The sequence below is a fragment of the Felis catus genome, chromosome D2 (assembly GCF_018350175.1).
Source record: "Felis catus isolate Fca126 chromosome D2, F.catus_Fca126_mat1.0, whole genome shotgun sequence".
NCBI lineage: Eukaryota > Metazoa > Chordata > Mammalia > Carnivora > Felidae > Felis > Felis catus.
Window position 1 is genome coordinate 46,261,713 of NC_058378.1, and position 20,565 is coordinate 46,282,277.

The window sequence follows — 20,565 nt, forward strand, 5'->3', positions numbered from 1 at the left end:
TCTGCTGGGGGTGGCAAGATCCACGCAGGCAATACCCTTGGCACCTAGAAGAGTGCTGACTGACGTAGAGTAGATGCTCCTAACATATTTGTTCAGAGAATGAATATACAACTAAATACAATTGACCCTTGAGCAAAGTGGGCATTAAGGATGCTGACCCTCTGTGTAGTTGAGATGTACATATAACTTTCAACAACCCCAAACTTAACTGCTAATAGCCTACTATTGACTGGAAACCTTACCAATAATATAAATAGTCGATTAACACATATTTTGTGCATCGCATGTATTGTATTCCTTTATTTTTTTAATTTTGAGAGAGAGCACGAGTTTGGGAGGGGCACAGGGCGAGAGAGAGAGGAGAGAGAGAGAAAATCCCAAGCAGGCTCTGCACTGTTAGTGTGGAACCTGATGCAGGGCTTAAACTCGTGAACCACGAGATCATGACCTGAGCTGAAACCAAGAGGCGGACAATCAACTGACTGAGCCCCCCAGCCACTCCTACATGTATTGTATTCTTAAAGTAAGCTAGAAAAGAAATGTTATGAAAATCATAAGGAAAATTTTTACGCAGTACTGTACTGTATTGAAAAAAAATCCACGTGTAAGTGAACCCTCCTAGTTTGAACCCATGTTGTTCAAGGGTCACTATGTATAGGGAAACCAGGAATGATGGAATTTTTACATTCCTGATGGATGGATATTTTTGTGATGTCTTGCCTTTTCAGCAGTTTCATGCTCTACACAGATTAATCTCTTCATTGGTCTAAACATGTTTTTTCCCACCCTCCTTTTTTTGTGGTAAAATACACATAGTATAAAACTATCTTAACCGTTTTAAACATACAGTTCAGTGGTACTAAGTGCATTCATATCGTTGTGCATTTGTTACTATTTCCATAGATGCTTTTGTATGTCCACTTGGTCACTTATCTCTGAACACACTGGTGTGTCACCTAGCACACAGTACTTCATGTCTGATCGAATCCTTCAAGAGGAACTGAGGCTTGTCGTCTCCTCTTAACCGTGGACATTGTAATCCTGTTTGGAAGTCAGGTCACCGTTTGGTTCACGTTGTCTTAGCAAGTTATTCACAAGCCTGCTAATAGGTCACATCTTTCCCACCTTTCACTTTCTTTTTTTCTTTATAAAGATTTTAATTTAAAGTACTGTCTATACCCAACATGGCACTTGAACTTATTAAAACCTTGAAATCAAGAGTTGCAAGAGCCAGCCAGGTGCCCCCCCCCCCATCGTTCACTTTCTTTTTACTTTTTGCTTTTGGAGATTAAGTATATAGTACTTTCTGTTTCTCCCTAGAATTTCACATGAAATCTGGTTTCTGTTCCCAGACTGTTGGGGGTTGCTTTTTCCTTTGTTCTGACTTTTCACTTGCTGGCTTCACTTATCAATTTTGCTCAGGATGCCTTCATAATAGCTGCATTACTTCATTAGTGACCTTTGTTTATATAGCAGAAATTGTGTGTGTAACTAAAAAATTATCCATCTCTCCTGAATTCTTCATCTCATTCACATGGGTATTATGATTGGAGACATTTTCAAAATGCGTTTTTGAAATCTCCGTATAGGTACTTGGTCACATTTCTGACCTGCTGCTGTTCTTTGTTGTCGTTGTTTTATTCAAAGAAAGTACAGTTTCTCGGGCAATTTTTACCTGCTCCTAGTAAGTGTTACTTCTTTCACATACTTCTGTATCACCCACTTAATCAGCACTTGACTTTTGTTTGCTGTCCAGTCTATGATTGATATAATTTCCCTTCTGTTCTTTTTTGAAGGAAAAAAAGGGCCACTGTCTGCCTTAATCTTTTATAGCACCTTTATTGAGATACAATTCACATGCTGTACAGTTCATTTAATGTGTGTAATTAAGTGGTTATTAGTATATTCACTGATGTATATGACTACAGGCAGTTCTAGAACGTTTTCATCACCTCAGAAAGAATCTCCGTATTGTGTAGCTGTCACGTTCCTATCTCCCATCCACCTTAGCTCTAAGCAACTACTGATCTCTTGTTTTTATATGCTTTTCATCTTTAACACTTCTCTTGTACTATAGGATTTCTCAGATAAGAACAGTTTTACTATTTCTACAAGTCTGTAGATGTGCAGTTCATCTAATTAGGAGCCAGGAATTCATTCATTTGGAGCAGCTAGATGCATTCTTACTATCACTTTCCCTATCTTGAACAGATTTGTTAGACCTTTTCTGATCTGAAAATTATGTTTCTGAATTTATTCACTGAACAAATATTTGAATGCCTCTTATAAGCAAACCTTCGTACTTAGATGAATGACATAAATTCCTCCCTCATGTAGTTTGTCTAGAAAAATATTCCCATTCCTAAGTGTATTTGTCAATAAACATTTTAAAAATGCGTGTCAGTTATCTCCCTGTGCTAGGGCTGTAAGAGGGAATAATTCTTTCCAACAAGGATCCTGGTGTGATTGGGATGAGGCTGTCATGAAAATGAGTCTATACTACAGTGTGTTAAATGCCATATTAACACATAAGACATTGTGGGAACAAGGTAAAGAGAATAGTCAGCAACCCATCAAGGACTAGATAGAGATTGTTAGACTCTACAAAAGACATCAATTTTGAAAGGAACAGAATTCAGTAGGTAAATATGACAGGTACAGGGAAGAGTATCTTTAAAGGCATTGAGAGTTTTTAAATATATCATTGTTTAAACTAATTTAGTATGGCTAAAGTATCAAGTTTAATAGAGGGCTTAGCAGGAGACAAAGTGGGTTGATATTCTGTCATGGAAGGCTCTGAATATACTTCCTGCAAGGGAGTTTGGGAAATTTTCTTGCTGGTAGTAAGTTTTTGAAGAGGTGAGTAATACGATCAGGTCTTTCTTTCACCGTATGATAGGCAGTAAAATGGTAGCTGGATTTGTAGAAAACCATTGTTAGGGAACCTAATGTTAGAAGTAATTACAGCATGAACAGTCTAGATGAGATGTCAGAATCCTTTACCTGTATAGTAGCGCAGGGAATTGGAAAGAAGAGATTGAAGTTCAGACTGACAGTGGAATGGAATAGTATTCTTTTCAACATTTATTATGGTGCAAGTACTGAAAACGGAGTCAAAAATTACTCTGAGCCGCCTTTGTAAAAGAGAAGGCACTCTGGAAAAGTAAAGGGTTTGGGTAGGAATGCTAATGAGTTCAATTTTGTATTCTTTAGACTTTCATGTGACATGGCAATGTGTATTTGAGACTTCTAAATTAAGCAGGGCCTTTTAATGTATATTTGGAAACTGTCCAACATAGAGATGCTTAGAGAAAAAGACATATTGCCCGCAGGGAAAGGGTGCAGATGGAGAAAAGGATTAAAGACAGAATGGTGGGAAAGAGGGCATGTCTGTGGATGAACCAGAGAATGGACTGGGAATGAAGAAAACTGGGAAAGTTCAGTATTATGAAAAACTGAGGGCGATGGGGGAGTTAGATAAGAGCTGATGGAAGGTATTTAAAGTTTGCTCACAAATTGGGGCACCTGGGTGGTTCAGTTGGTCCGACTTCGGCTCGGGTCATGATCTCGCAGTTCCTGAGTTCGAGCCCCACGTGGGGCTTTGTGCTGACAGCTCAAAGCAGCTGCTCCACCAACCTAGAGCCTGCTTCAGATTCTGTGTCTCCCTCTCTCTCTGGTCCTCCCTTACTCATGCTCTCTCTCTCTTTCTCTCTCTCTTTCAAAAATGACTAAATGTTAAAAAATTTTTTTTTTAATTTGCTCACAAATTATGTAGATGATTGTATAATATACATCCTTGATAATTGAGTATTCATAAACGGAATGGATATGTGGAGCTCTTGTGTTGGTATAATTTTAAGAGCATTTTTAGGTTCACGGCAAAATTGAGAGGAAGGTACAGAGATTTCCCATATACTCTCTGCCCCCACACATGCATAGCCTCCCTCATTATTCATATCTCCCACCAGACTGGTGCATTCACTATAATCAGTGAACCTACAGTAATGTGTCCTTATTACACAGAGTCCATAGTTTACATTAGGGTTGTCTTGTGTATTGTACATTCTGTGGATTTGGACTAATGTGTAATGGCATAATATCTACCATTATAGTATCATGCAGAGTATTTTTCACTCCCCTAAAGATCCTGTGTGGTCTGGTTTTCTCCCTACCCCCAATCCCTGGCCATAAAGTTGTATTAGGTAAAATAGAAGAGATTACTTGGGCTTAGAACATAAGATTTTAATATTCTTATACCATTGGTAGATTTTTTTTTTAACCCATGTATTTGCAGTTCCTAAATGAAAGTATTATTAAGCAGCAGTGGTGTCTAATTTTTTTGTCTCTCTGCTTTTGCCACAGATAATTGGCCTTTTGAATGTTTTCACACCACAGAAATCCCTAGAAGAATTTCAAGATGTGTAAGTGTGATAATTAAAAGTTTACATTCATACGTTATTCTTAGATTGTTGCTGTGCACTTTAGCTGTCATCTTTTCTCACCCATGAAGTTACATAGTCATGGAGCTCATGGATGCAAATCTTTGCCAAGTGATTCAGATGGAACTAGATCATGAAAGAATGTCCTACCTTCTCTATCAGATGCTGTGTGGAATCAAGCACCTTCACTCTGCTGGAATTATTCATCGGGTTAGTAGAAAAAATTATTATCATGTTCTTTTTTTAATTATTGAGGTGAAATTCATGTAGCATAAAATTAACCATCTTTTAAAGGGTTCAATTCATTGACATTTAGTACATTCACAACATTGTGCAACCACCACCAATGTAATATTTCAAAATATTTTCATTGCCCCAAAAGAAAACCTCATACCCGTAAAGCAGTCAGATCCTCTCTCCGTCTCTCCCTCCCACCCCTCAGCCTCTGGCCTCATACCAATCTGCTTTCTGTGGATTTATCTCTTCTGGGTATTTCATATTAAGTGGAATCATATAATATGTGACCTTTGTCTTCTTTAACTTAGTGTAATGTTGTCAATCTCGTTCATGTTGTGGCATGTATCAATAGTTCATTCCTTTTTATGACTGAATAATATTGCAGTGTATCCATTTACTACATTTTATTTATCCATTCATCCATTAATAGACATTTGGGTTATTTTTACCTTTTAGCTTTTGTGGATAGTGCTGCTGTGAACATTCATGTACAAGTATTTGTCTGAGTTCCTGTTTTCAATTATTTTGGGTATCTTCCTAGGATTGGATCGTATGGTAATGGTTTTTTTAACTTTTAGAAGAACTGCCAAACTGTTTTCAATAGTGGCTATACCATTTTACATTCCTAGCAGCAACATTCCGAGTAGTGAATGTTCCTAGCAGTGAACATTCTGATTTGTCCAAATCTTTGCCAGTACTTAATTGACTTTTATTCCAACCATCCTAGTGAGTACAAAGTGATATCTCCATGTGATTTGCCTTTTCCTAATGTCTAAAGATGTTGAATGTTTTCATAAGCTTGTTGGTCATTTGCATATCTTCATGGGAGAAATGTCTGTTCAGGTCCTTTGCCCATATTTTGATGGGATTATCTTTTCATTGTTGAGTTACAGAAATTCTTTATATATTCTGGATCCTAGATACTAGACCCTTATCATATATGTGATTTGTAAATATTTTCTCCCATTTTGTATATTTTCACTTTCTTGATATCCTTTGATGTACAGAAGTTTTTTAATTTTCATGAAATTCAAGTATCAGAATTATGTGGAACTGCTGTAAGGACAGAAACCTAGACCAATGGAATAGGACTAAGAGTCCAGAAATAAAATCACATATCTACTGCCAACTGATTTTCAACAAGGGTGCAAAAGGCCAGTTGGGAAACAATAAGTCTCTAATAAATGATGCTGGGACAACTGGATTTCCACAAGCAAAAAAATGGCTTTGGACCTTTTCTCACATCATACACAAAAATTAACTCAAAATGGGTCAGTAACCTGAACATAAGAGCTAAAACTATAAAATTCTTAGAAGAAAATGCAAAAATAAAGGTAATTATTTGACAATGAATTCTTATAGAGGATACCAAAAGTACAATCAGCCAAAGAAAAAACTAATTTTGTAGTAAGTTTTGAAATGGGGAAGTGTGAGTCCTTTTAAATATTGTTTTGACTCTTCAGGACCCCTTGTGATTCCATCTGAATTTGATTATCAGCTTTTCCATTTCTGCAGAAAAGTCATTGGAAGTTTGTTTATTTTTTTTTTTTAGGTTTATTTATTTATTTTTGAGATGGGGGTGGGCAGAGAGAGAGAATCCCAGGCAGGCCTGGCACTGACAGCGCAGGGGCTTAAACTCATGAGCTGAAGTCAGATGCTTAACCAACTGAGCCACCCAGGCACCCCAAGGCATTGCAGTTTTAATAAAGATTTCATTCATTGGGGGTACCTGGGTGGCTCAGTTGGTGAAGCTCCCAACTCTTGATTTTGACTCAGCCCTTGACTCCAGGGTCATGGGATTGAGCCCCACATAGGGCTCTTTGTTGACAGCAGGGAGCCTCCTTGGAATTTTCTCCTTCCCTCTCTGTCTCTGCCCTCCCCTGCTTGCTCGTGTGCATGCACACATTCTCTCTCTCTCTCAAAATAAATAAAAACAAACTTAAAAACAGAGATTTCATTCATTGAATCTGTAGATTGCTTCGGTAGTTTTGCCATCTTAACTATATCTAGTATTTCAGTTCATGGATGCTGAATGTGTATCTTTCCATTTACTTAGGTTGTATTAGTCTGCTTGGGCTGCCATAACAAAATACCACAGACTCAGCAGCTTAAACAGCAGCTATGAAATTGCCCTCTGAGCTCTGCTTTTTCTTTATTCCCTAAATTTTTATATGTTGTGTTTTCATTTTCATTCATCTCTAAGTATTTTCTAATTTCCCTTGTGAATTGTTCTTTGCCCCATTGGCTGTTTGAGAGTATGCTGTTTAATTTCCACAAATTTGTGAATTTTCCAGTTTTCCTTTTTCTTGATTTCTGGCTTCATTCCATGGTGGTCAGAGAAGATACACTGTATGATTTCAGTCTTTTAAAATTTATTGAGACTTGTTCTGTCACCTAACATGTAGTCTGTTCTGGAGATTGTTGCATGTGCAGTGTTTTTGGAGGGAGTATCCCATATATGTCTGTTACATCTAGTGGGTTTATAGTGTTGTTCACATTCTTTATTTCCTTATCTTCTGCATAGTTGTTTGTACATTAATGAAAGTAGGTATAGATATCTTCAACTGTTATTGTATAACTATCTGTTTCTCCCTTCAATCATGTCCATTTGTGCCTATATTTTGGAGCTTTGTTGTTTATAATTGCTGTCTCTTCTTGAGGGATTGATGTTTCTGTTAAAATTTATTGTCCTCCATTGCCCCTTGTAACAGTTTTTGTTTTTAAGTTTTATTTTTATTTAAGTAATCTCTCCACCCAACGTGGGGCTTGAACTCACAACTCTGAGATCAGGAGTTGCATGCTTTTGCTACTGAGCCAGCCAGGCACCCCCCACCCCCCCGCCCCCCGCCCCACCTTGTAACAGTTTTGACTAATAGTCTATTTTGTCTGATACTAGGTTAGCTATTCCACCTCTCTTTTGGTTTCTGTTGGCTTGAAATATCTTTTTCCGTTCTTCCACTTTGTGCCTTTGAATCTAAAGTGAGTCTCCTTTAGAGTCTCTTAATAGGATCAATTTTCTTGTATCCCTTCTGCTGTTCTCTGGTTTTTACTTGGAGAGTTTAATCTATCTACATGCAATGCAATTATTGATAAGGAAGAATTCACTTCTGCCACCATGCTGTTTTCTCTATTTCGTATCTCTTTGTTTCTCAATCCTTCCATTGCTGCTTTTTTTGTGTTTAATTGCTTTTTTAGTAGTGTGCCATTTGATTCTTTACTCATTTCCTTTCTGTGTCATCTTCAGTCATTTTCTTAAAGGTTACCATTGGGATTGCAAATTTAGTCTCTTCAATTTATAACAGAATCTATTTTAGATTATTACCACCTTACCCTCAATAGCATACAATAGCATACAGAAACTCTACTCCTGTATACAGTCTGTTCTTCCCCCATTATGTTGTAGTTGTCACAAATTACATGTTTATACACTGTGCCCAATAAGATAGATATGTTATTATTGTTCAGTGCATTTGCCTTTTAAATCATATGTGGGGTGGGGGTGAATAGGAGTTAGAAACCCAAAACACAGTAACACTGACCTTTGTTATTTACCTATGTAACGGCTTTTACCAGTATTCTTTATTTCTTCTTACAGCTTCAGTTTATTATTTAGTGTCCTTTTATTTCTACCTGAAAGACTCCCTTTAGCATTTCTTATAGGGCAGGTGTAACTAACAACAAAGTGCCATAGCTGTATCTCAGAGTGTCTTAAGTTTCTCCTTTACTTTTGAAGGACAGTTTTGCTAGATACAGAATTTTTGTTTGGATTTTTTTTTCTTTTAGCAGTTTAAATGTGCCTTTTCACTGCCTTTTGGCACCTGTGATTGCTTTTGAGAAATCAGTTGTTAATACCATTGAGGATCTCTTATAAGTGACAAGTTGCTTCCCTCTTGACTCGTAAGATTCTCATTTTGTCTTTGGCTTTCAATGGTTTGATTATAATATGTCTCAGTGACGATCTCTTTGCTTTTATTCTTGGAGTTTATTGAGCAGCTTGGATGTGTAGATTTATGACTTTCATTAAATTTGGATGTTTTCACTCATTTTTTTCAATTTTTTTTCTACCCCCTTTTCTTTTTCAAACTCTTATTTGAAACTTCTATTATGTATATGTTGTATTCTTGAATATATGCCACATCTTGTTTTCTTCAACTTTAGTGTTTTGTCACAGGCAGAATAGGTTATTCAATTGTCTTGCAGTGTTTTTGAGAAATGCCCCCTATCTAGGCCAAGACAAGAGTCCCACACTGAGAATGCGGGCAGCCAAGAAGATGGGTAGGACAGGACTAGTAAAAACACCACACTCTTGCCTATTGTTTTTTAAGTTGCCTTTGTCTCAGTTCTATGTTTACTTGGTAGTTGTGAACATTTGACTGTTTTCCAGATTTCTGAAAAAGTATTCTGATCCATTTTGCTCTGCTTTTTGGCGTTTCTGTGAAGCAGTCTACTCTTCCATTTTTGCTGACATCACTGTCTTTAATCATATTTTGGGGCGTTGTACTTCACGGGTTTATATGGAGTAGAATAAGCTTAGTTTTGCTTTGAAATGAGGCAGTATATAAATATACTGCTATCATTACCAATGATGTAAAACTGAGTATTCATCAGAGTTGTTTCTCAGATGTTCAGAAATATTATATATTTTTGTAATGTTTTTAACTGATTTATTGACATGTAATTCCCATACCATACAATTTATAAAGTGTATAATAATTACTATACTCAAAGGTTGCACAACCGTCACCACAATCTAATTTTGGAACATTTTCACCCCACTTAAAGAAATCCTGCACCTGTTAGCCTTCCATTTCTGTTATTCCCTGTTCCCTTTGCCCCCAGCCCCACACAACTACTAACCTACTTTCTGTTTCTATATATATGCCTGTTTTGGACATCTCTTACAAGTGGAATTGTATATAATATGATCTTCTGTGTCTGGCTTCTGTTCCCTAGAGTAATGTTCTCAAGGTTCATCCCTCTATGTATTATGTATCAGTACTTATTCCTTTTATTGCCAAACAATAGTTCACTTTATGGATATATACCACATTTTGTTTATCCATTCATCACTTGAGGGACATTTGGGTTGTTAGCCATTTTTTGGTTATCGTGAGCAATGCTGACATGAACGTGTGGATGTGTGTTTTTTGTATTTTAGTTTTAATTCTAGCTTATTCTTGGAAAAGTATAGCATTTAATTTGAGAGAAATTTCTTGAAAAGTATTTAATTCATTGGAATTCTGTCTTTTCTCTGAGCTACCTTGTGTCAAATAATCTAACTCAAAATGAAAACAGATTTGTTCTCAGATTAACTATTTTCAGACCATTATGTATGTGACATATTTAGGCTTATCCTTAATTATCGTTCTGACTGAATTGCTTTGTATATTGCATATGCAACTGCTATAATATTATGTCTGATGCCATCTTTAAGCAACACAGGAGATAATCTCTTTCAATAGGAAGGTGTGTTATCTTCCTCATCCCATATTCCTATTCTGTGAGAGGCAAATGAGTTCAACTTCTGGGTTTTGTTTCTGCCTGTTTCTTTTACCCTGTGGACCAGGATAGTAATGTGCCACCATGGAAATGAATTTGATTTTAGTGAAGTAAAATCTCCCAAATAGAATATTTTCAGATTAATGGGGGTAACAGAAATCACAGACCACATGACAGAAGATAGGAAACAAAAGACATAGCAAGAAACATAAAAAGGGAACATTAAATTACGGAAGACCAATAGGTAACATAATGGATAAAGGGAATTAACCCCTTAATGAACAAAGTTCAGGTTTTGACACACAAAACTACCAACAACAACTGTGTGTTTCTGTAATGCAAACAATTGTAACTAGCTTCCAAAGGCTAAAAGCAAAGACACTGGCAAAGATGTACTGGGAAAATGAAACATGAAAACAAGGATAACTCTATTTAGTCAGGTAAATTGAATATTGTGGAGCCAGGGGGAAAGCATTTCTCAGTGACTTTGTAAGGATAAAGGGTGTAATTCACTTATTTAGTAACTGTCACGAACTTTATACATGAAGTGGAGTTACAATACACAGAGTTTAAACTGTGGAAAATAGAAGAATTATGCAAACACAATGGTATTGGGATACTTCTTAAAAAATTTTTGTTTAATGTTTATTTATTTTTGAGAGAAAGAATAAGAGAGCGAGAGCAGGGGAGGGGCAGAGAGAGAGGGAGACACAGAATCTGAAGCAGGCTCCAGGCTCTGAGCTATCACAGACACAGACACAGACCCCGACCCCGACGCGGGGCTGGAACCCACAAACTACAAGATCATGACCCGAGCCAAAGTTGGACACTTCACTGAACTGAGCCACCCGAGCACCCTAGTATTGGGATATTTTAACATACTCCCTTAGTGTGGATAGATAAAGTGGTAAAAATAAGTACAAGTGTAGAAAATTTACATAATAAGTTTGAGCTAATAAGAGACATACTGTGAAGAAGTCTGTGCCTTTATCTTAGGTCAGGTTATGTGGGAAACAAATCTTTAGGACAGATAACACATGTAAGAAGTTCGTTGGGGATTCCCCTAGGGATCAGCATCTTTGAGGGAGTAAAGGAAGTAAAACTGGACAGAGGGAGAAATTGAATTGGATGCAGTCACTCCAGAGGCCTCAGCTGTTGACTTAACTAGACTTTTGCTCTGGGGAGCCGCATGACATTGGAAAAGTGGCTCTCTGTGGCTGAAGGCAGTTCCTGGAGAGAGTTGCTGCAAACTCGGCACCCAACGCCGGCAGCAGCTAGAAGAATGAGTGCCTCAGTCCTGAATCAGGAATCAGAACAGCCACCAGAGGACCCACTGTAGGACACCTCTGGTGCCTCTTGTTCCCATTTCCTTCATACAGTAGGTTCTGGAGACTCTTCCTCCAGGATTTTATTTGATGTCTGTTCCTTGAGGAAGTTATGAGAAGTTTCATGGGATAAACTACAGCACCCTCTCCTATAGCTGGTCTTGAGGCCACAACTGATGCTCATCTCTCTGCTCTGCTACTAATTTTAAATACCCTTCACCCTGGGGCGCCTGGGTAGCTCAGTCGGTTGAGTGTCCGACTTCAGCTCAGTTCATGATCTCAGAGTTCGTGGGTTTGAGCCTCGCGTCAGGCTCTGTGCTGACAGCTGGAGCCTGAAGCCTGTTCCAGATTCTGTATCTCTCTCTGTGTGCCCCTCCCCTGCTCACGCTCTGTCTCGCTCGCTCTCTTTTTCAAAAATAAATAGCCATTAAAAAAATTTTTAAATACCCTTCACCCCAACCTGATCTAAAATCGCTTGCTTGGTAAAATAATCGGAACTTTCATCTCTTAGGGCTTCAGTACAAGGCAGGGGGAGGAATGGGGTTCCTTCCACATAGTCAAGAGACCCAAGCTTCACCATCTGCATAGTTGCCAGTCATTGTGTCCAGCGAAGAGAAAGCCAAGTGGTTGTACTGGCTTTTCTAGCTTTGGCCTGGAAGTGACACACATCACCTCTGTTCTGAGCCCATTGGCAGAACTAGTCACGAGGACTTGCTTAATTATGAGGGACAGGGAAATGTGGAGAGGCAGAGCTCGAAATGGTGGTGAGCATTAGTTTCTGCCGTACACTACCCTTCAGGCTGTCGAACACTTCTTTGCCCCCTTTATGCCACACATAGTACACTCACCCCTTGCTTAGGGGAGATAACCCAGAGTCCTAGTCTATCAAGACATTTATTTCCCAAGTGATACATGGTAATCTCTACTTCAGATCAAGACATTGTTCCTTTTAGTCCAGAAGCTAAAATGATCAAATTATCTGACCACTCCTGTTTACTCCCCCTGCCCCCATCCCCTAGATATGATGGTCACACCAGGCCAGGGTAACCATAGTAAACAATCCCATTGGGGAAACTGAAAAACTCAGACACTGATTATTTGTAATTTGGAATTCTGTTGGGCAGGCATTGTGAATGTCACTTCCCTTGGGGATGAGGAATATTCCTTGGTTAGTTCTGCAAGGAACACTCTGTACACTGTTCTCTGTGGTACCTGGCTCTACTATGTGAAGAGTCCTTCTTTTCCACTATCCTTTTTAATATATCTTAAGTGTTTATTAGAAAATGTGTTTGGGAGGCACCGGGGTGGCTGTGTTGGTTGAGCATCTGACTCTCGATTTCAGCTCAGGTCGTGATCTCACATTCATGGTTTCAAGCCCCACATTGGGCTCCTCACTAACAGCACAGAGCCTACTTGGGATTCTCTCCCTCCCCCTCACCCCTGCATGCTGTCTCTTTCTCTCTCTCTCAGAGTATATAAATAAACTTAAAAAAAAAAATCTGTTCTCCTTGGGGGCTGTTCAGCCTTCTCAGCTTACTCTCTGTAAAAAATTGGGGAGCCCAAGTGTCATTTTAAGGCAGCCCTTCTCAACCTGGACCTTGTTGATGTTTTGGATGAAGAATTCTTTCATTTGAGGAGCTGTCCTGCACCTTGTAGAATGTTTAGCAGCATTCCTGGCCTCTACCCACTAGATCCCACCAGTACTTCCCAGTTACGACAACCAAAACTGTCTCTAGACATGGCCAAATATCCCTTGAGGGCAAAATTGCCCTGAATTGAGAGCTACTGTTTTAAAGCCAGAAGAGTCACAGGCTAATGGAGGTGTTTTTGTTTTTGTTTTTAAGTTTATTTATTTATTTTTGAGAGAGAGAGAAGGACAGAGGGAGGGAAAGAGAAAATCCCACATAGCCTGTACACTGTCATTGTGGAGCCTGACATGGGGCTTGAACCCACGACATGTGAGACCATGACCTGAGACGAAATTGGGTGCTTAACTGACTGAACCACCCAGGCGCCCCTGGGCTCTTTGACAATACAACTCTCTCAGAAACTTAGGAGGCTTCTTGTTTTTAATTACAGTTCTTTTCACAGCACTGTTGTTAGTCACTGGTTCTGCATTCCTGGATTTAATGTCTACCTTTAAGTTTTCAGGCTTCTGTTGACAAGTCTGAGGCATTTTCATCAAGTTTTTGAAAGATCTTACTGGTCTTTTTCCCTCCAGGGTTTTCAGAATTATTACGTGGAAATGATGCATGAAAAACAAATCCAAGGTATTGGTGGCATAAGACAACGTTTATTGCTTGTTCAGGGGTCTGCAGGGTTGGCCGTGTGGCACTGCTTCAGATCCCAGGTTTGTTCCACCTTCACGTTTCAGCATCCAGGCTGAAAGGGTGCCTCCCTGGGGCACATCCCTTCTTCCTGGTGAAAGATGGAGGAGCAAGAGCCAAGCTAAATCAAGCATATTTAAAACTTCTTTTCAGGGCGCCTGGGTGGCTCAGTTGGTTAAGCATCTGACTGTTGATTTTGGCTCAGGTCATGATCTCACAGTTCACGAGTTCAAGCCTTGCGTCGGGCTCTGTGCTGGTAGTGTGGAGCCTGCTTGGGATTCTCTCTTTCTCCCTCCCTCTCTCTGACCCTCCCATGCTTGTGTGCGCGCGCTCTCTCTCTCTCTTAAAATAAATAAACTTTTTTAAAAAAATTTTTTTAAAAATATAGAGAACTTTTCAGATTTGGTGTACAACATAATCCCTCACATTCCATTGCCTAAAACAAGTCATCTGACTTTGGCTCATTAGTAAGGTGGAGGAGCATAGATGGTCCCTTCCTCATGGGGGCTCCACCTAATTTTTCCACTTTACTGTGGTGTGAAAAGTACGGTGTGAAGCCGTGCTTTGAATTTGATCCTTTCCCAGGTTAGCGATAATGTGGTGCAGCACTCTGTCACAGTGCCGCGGCTCCCGCCGCCACGCCGTCACAGGGTGAACGGCTGCTGCACGTAGCAAGCTTTCCCTACGCATACAGCCATTCTGGTTTTCACTTTCAGGACACCACCAATAAATCACATGAGCTGTTCGACACTTGACTGTAAAACAGGCTTTGCGTTAGATGATTTGCCCAGCCGTAGGCTAATGTAAGCGTTCTGAGCATGTTTAAGGTAGGGTAGCCTTAAGCTCTAATGTTCAGTAGGTTAGATATATTAAATGCATTTTCATCTTACGATATTTTCAAGTTAGGAGGTTTTATCGGGACATAATACCACTGTGAAGTCAAGGAAAATGTATATATTGGGTTGGGAGGGGGAGAGAGTTACTGGACAATCTGCCATTTTTTAAGGGTTCAGTAGCATTTAGCTTTTCTAGAATGGCAAGGTCCTGAAAATCTAGACTCCGGGTCCCTTTCATTTTTGCTTTTAAAGTGGCCAATTCTTTCAAATGCAGCCAATGGCCATCAACACACATTATGAAGGTTTTGCTTCCCAATCTCTTCTAGAGCAGGGGTCAGCAAACTTTTTCTGTAAAGACTTGAGAATCTTTTAGCCTTTGCAGATGATAGAGTCTCTCTCACAGCTATTTAGCTCTAACACAAAACAGCTAATAACACAAAAACAGCTGTATATAGTAGGTAATTGAATGAAGAGAACTGTGTTCTAATAAAACTTTCTTCACAAAAATAGGCCTTAATTTGTTAACCCTTGTTCTAGAGCTTCAGGTTCAGTATACAAGTGCTGTGCCTTCCAAGTTACTGCAAGTGACAGGATCATGAAATGCATTGCTATTATATAATCTGGATCACCTTTCCAACCTCTGATATTAATTTCGCTGCTGCCTGCTGGTCAATCTGCTAAGCCAAGATTCTGTGTCTATAATAGTAACACCCCACTTCTAGTACTAATTTCAGTGTTAAAATAGACTAGTGTAAAAGAAAAACATTGTGTGTTTCCTTTGCTTTTACACTATTGCTGTACTACTTCTGACGCCAAATGTGTGGTAGTTTTTCCCACACCAAACACTTCTCAGATTTTCTGGACACCAGCTGGGTATCTGATAATTTAACTCAATCCTGATACTACCTACCTGGAGATAGCATCAGATCCAGCAGGTTAAGGGATCTGGCCCAGAAGTACCCACTGTTCAGATGCCAGTCACAAACCCAGCTTGTTACCTGTGCTTCTGAACTACTGCTATAATTCAGAGGTTTATAAGACCCCTTCCTTGGGTTCAATTAATTTGCTAGAGTGGCTCACAGAACTCAGGGAACTCACCAGTTTATTACAAAGGACATAACTCAGAAACAGCCAGATAGAGAAATGTACTGGGCAAGATTTATTCTCCCAGCACCTCCACATGTTCACCAGCCTGCAAGTTCTCCTTACCAGTCCTTTTTTTTATTTTTTTTAATGGAGGCTGCATTACATGTTATGATTGATTAAATCATTAGCCTTTGATGTTGAATTTGGTCTTTATCCTTCTTCTCCCTGGTGATCTGAGTGGGAAATGCTGAGAGTTCTGACCCTCTAATCATTTTGTTGTTGCCCCTGGCAACCAGCCCCCCCATCTTTGGAATTTAACAAAAGTCACCTCCTTAACATAAACTCTGGTTTGGTTGAATGGGACTTCTTAGGAATAACAAAAAGTAGTTCTTTCACTTTTAGTGCTCTTTTAGGTAATGCAAGGGTTTTAGGAGCTCTGTGCCAGTAATTGGGACAGAGACCAAATAGATATTCCTTATTTCAAATCGCAGTGGTACAACTAGGCTATGTCATGGTAACAAATAAACCCTGAATTCTCAGGAGCTTAACACAGCTAAGGTTTATGGCCCATACTACATATCCAGTGCAGGTCATGGTGGGGTAAGGACATAGGTGCTCAGCAAGCTCGCTTGACAGAGGGTCCACTATCTGGGAGGTACTAATCACCAGAGCCGAGGAAGAGACAACAGGGTGTCGTGCACTGGCCCTTCTGTTCTTTTTTTTTTTTAACGTTTATTTATTTTTGAGACAGAGAGAGAGCATGAACGGGGGAGGGTCAGAGAGAGGGAGACACAGAATCTGAAGCAGACTCCAGGCTCTGAGCTGTCAGCACAGAGCCCGATGCGGGGCTTGAACTCACAGACCACAAGATCATGACCTGAGCCGAAGTCAGCCGCTTAACCGACTGAGCCACTCAGGCGCCCCTGGCCCTTCTGTTCTTTGCTCCCACTCACAGCCCATTGACTAGAGCTAATCATGGTTAGGGCTTGTCTGTGAGGAGGCTGAAAAATACTGTGGAGAAGCTGGATTATTAGATTAATCCTACTTCCTCTGCCACAAATTTATGCAAATTTAGTTCTTCTCATGGATAGTTAGCAGTGTTACATCTGTGGAAAGCTGTAAGTTGATACAAGGATGAATTTCAGGTAATAGTCTTTGAAGCATTTTCTTGACAAAACATATTTGTAAAAAAATTATATTTTGCTCTTAATCTTTCCAAAATAAAGTATTTAAGGTTGGCATCTTATTTCTAGGCTAGAGTGTAGTAGTGTAAAGAGCCATTAATCATTAACCATCACAGTAGACACTGAAGTAGTTTCAGTTTTGCAATATGCAATTCTTGAACAGGCTGTATTTGCTGAGATAATGTGTTTTGTAAATAGTACGACATTATATGTACAAAATAGCTGTAATGAAAACTTTCATTTTATATTTCATTAAGCCTGTTGATATCTTTTTTCAATTTGACAAAGCCCTTGGAGTACATATCTTCTAAACCCATTCATGATCGCCTATCAAAATATGCTAAAGACAACATACATGATTTTCTGGATATAGGTGTTACAAAAGTGTAAACCGTGTCTTACAGGCCAGCTTTTTTCTTTTGTATTAATTGTTGATATTCAACGTTACGTACTGCATGTCTGTACCCATAATGGAATGTGTTTGTGGGCAGATACATTGAGTTTGCTTTCTTTGGTTTCTTGGTTCATAATAAGATTCATCAGAGCTAACAGACAAAGTGTGTTGGACTTGAAAGTCATGAGTGTTTATGCTGCTGCTGCCTTTCTTTTAATGATCATAGCATAGAATTCCTTAAGGTTGGGCAGGTAGAAAATTCTTCACAAGGACCTTATTTGGTAGCATCAACTGCTAGTATTTTATGGATTAGTGGCACCAAGACAATGGTGTCCTACTTCTATGGGCAGACAACAATTTTATGAACACATTTGTGTGATTTAAAGTGGGAAGCCAGTGATGGAAACACTGGTAATGATCATTTCAGTCCATGGGACGCCTGGGTGGCTCAGTTGGTTGAGCGTCTGACTTCAGCTCAGATCACGATCTCTGGGTTCTTGGGTTCAAGCCCTGCTTTGGGCTCTGTGTGAACAGCTCAGAGCCTGCAGCCTGCTTCGGATTCTGTGTCTCCCTCTTTCTCTGCCCCGTCTACCACTTGTTCTCTCTCTCTCTCTCTCTCTCTCTCTCTCTCTCTCTCTCTCTCTCTCTCTCTCTCTGGCTCTCAAAACCAAATTTAAAAAAACATTAAAAAAATTTTTTTTCAGCTGAAAAAAACTGATAATTAATGACTTTAAAAAAAGATCATTTCAGTCCTTTACAAATGAAAGTCTGCCAATTTGGTTTTTTTTTTTTTAATTTTTTTTAAAGTTTATTTATTTACTTTGACAAAGAGAGCAAGTGGGGTAGGGGCAGAGAGGAAAGAGAGAATCCCAAGCAGGGTCCGCACTATAGGCACAGAGCCCAGTGTGGGACTTGAACCCATGAATTGTGAGATCATGACCTGAGCCAAAACCAAGAGTCAGACACTTAACTGACTGAGCCACCAAAGCACGCTGAAAATCTGCCAATTTGAAAGGTCTTGGATTGTCAATAGAATGGCCCGTTGACTTATCTATATAAAGCTCATTGTGACTTTAAAATGAGATTTTTAAAAATCTGGTAATTTAGTATACAAATGAGTATAAATGCTTACCTTAACTATTCTCTTTATTTTACTGTAACAGTTCTTATGTGAGCTTTAAAATACCTTTCAAAATTGCTTTTATTGCACTTGATTGAAAATTTCTAGCTAATCATAATTTCCATTGCTAATTTCTGTAATAAGTATGTATTCATAAGTGAAAAATGCCATCAAGCTAATGTCTCACAATTACCTGTTACAAGGAATCTGAGCAGTGATACGGATTGTAATGAGATAAATTATAACAATTACCATGAATTATTTTACAACTGATCTAACAATCTGTGAACTGTAAAATGTTTGTATATATCACAGCAGCCATTTTTTATTTTTGTATTTTGAAGGACTTAAAGCCCAGTAATATAGTGGTAAAATCAGACTGCACTTTGAAGATTCTTGACTTTGGACTGGCCAGGACTGCAGGAACTAGTTTTATGATGACGCCTTACGTAGTGACTCGCTACTACAGAGCACCTGAGGTCATCCTAGGGATGGGCTACAAAGAAAACGGTCAGCAAACACTATTTACTCAAAATACTGTTACTGGCTTTTGTTTATCAGATTTATTATGTAAATATTTAAGCTGGAAGTGCATAGAGTTAAATGTACCACTGAGGTGTTTATCAGGAGTTTGAAAGTAACTATAAATTTTGTCATAAATGTTTGGAAAAACTTGGGGCCCCTGTTTATTTAAATAGAAGTACATAACAGTCAACACTACAGTTGGATAAAGAGTTTGTTGCTATTGCCCCTGAAACAATATATGCCACTTGTTTGCCTATAACTTGAAAATGAGCATTTCTTTTTTTTAATTTTTTTATGTTTATTCTTGAGAGAGAGAGACAGACAGAGCATAAGCGAGGGAGGGGCAGAGAGAGAGGGAGACACAGAATCCGAAGCAGGCTCCAGGCTCCAAGCTGTCAGCGCAGAGCCTGATGCGGGGCTTGAACTCACAAAATGTGAGATCATGATCTGAGCCGAAGTCGGACGCTTAAACCAAGTCACCCAGGCGCCCAAAAAATGAGCATTTCTAACAGGGACTTAGGAAGTATGTGGTAGATTGACAGTTTGTTTTTAGTAATAATCCTACTTTGCATTGGTGATATTTGAACATATTTCCAATCCCATGAAACTAAGGTTCTAGCACTTAGTGTAAACTGTAAGAGCTACATTGAGGCCATTCTGCAAAGCTGATGGATAATTAATTAAGGTGGTCTTTGGGGAAAAACAGTGTTTCATCAAAGCCTTGTATCCTGCCTTAAAGAAATAGCATTATTGTATATGGGTATATTCAATTATATATTTCAACAGTAGAATCAAGATTGAAAATTACCAGGCATAAAATTAGAAATTTTTATTTCTAATTTTTAGAAATTTTTTATTTCTAAATTTTTAGAAATTTTATACATATATGTACATATATAGAATTTAAGAAGTTTTGTTGGGGGCGCCTGGGTGGCTCACTCGGTTAAGCGTCCGACTTTGGCTCAGGTCATGATCTCACAGTTCGTGGTTCGAGCCCCACTTCCGGCTCTGTGCTGACAGCTCAGCCTGGAACCTGCTTCAGATTCTGTGTCTCCCTCTCGCTCTCTCTGCCCCTCATGTTCTGTCTCTCTGTCTCTCAAGAATGAATAAATGTTAAAAAAAAAATTAAAAAAAGAAAGTATTGTTGAATCTCACTCAGATATTTAGGAGATGAATAAATCTGCACAGGATTATTATTAACTTAAACTATAACTTTTAAAATGCAATTTCATCCAAAATACTCCCTAGAAAAGGACCTAGGTGTTTTTTCTATCAAGAAATCTAGAACAGCAAGCAGTTTACTTTGAATCAAGAAACTATATTAATCTTCAAATTTCTTTTTTATAAAAGACTATATTGAACGGAGGGTTTTAGCTTAATTTCCTTTGCTTTTCTGAATTAATTAAAAACAAACACTTTAAACACTTACAATTATTCTTTCGTAAGTAAACATGCTGTTCTGTTTTCTTACTCTCTACCTAAAATTGTTGTATGCCTTAGAATTTGGTGAGTTGGATTTAATATTAGACTCTTCTTTTGAGAGTTGATACTTCAAGTGATCAGCATGAAGATTGCTTTTGCATTTGCTGTAAA

General features: G+C 38.8%; 1 protein-coding gene across 6 annotated transcripts in view; it reads left to right on the forward strand.

The window, feature by feature from the left end:
- MAPK8 (mitogen-activated protein kinase 8) overlaps nucleotides 1-20,565 on the forward strand; it is a 98,080-nt gene that overhangs the window by 63,396 nt on the left and 14,119 nt on the right. For all 6 annotated transcript variants that reach the window (XM_023240656.2, XM_045040293.1, XM_023240655.2 and 3 more), the window contains 3 exons: nucleotides 4,363-4,421; nucleotides 4,511-4,649; nucleotides 18,792-18,957. In XM_023240656.2, the coding sequence (XP_023096424.1) occupies nucleotides 4,363-4,421; nucleotides 4,511-4,649; nucleotides 18,792-18,957 (364 nt within the window). The remainder of the gene's footprint in view (nucleotides 1-4,362; nucleotides 4,422-4,510; nucleotides 4,650-18,791; nucleotides 18,958-20,565) is intronic.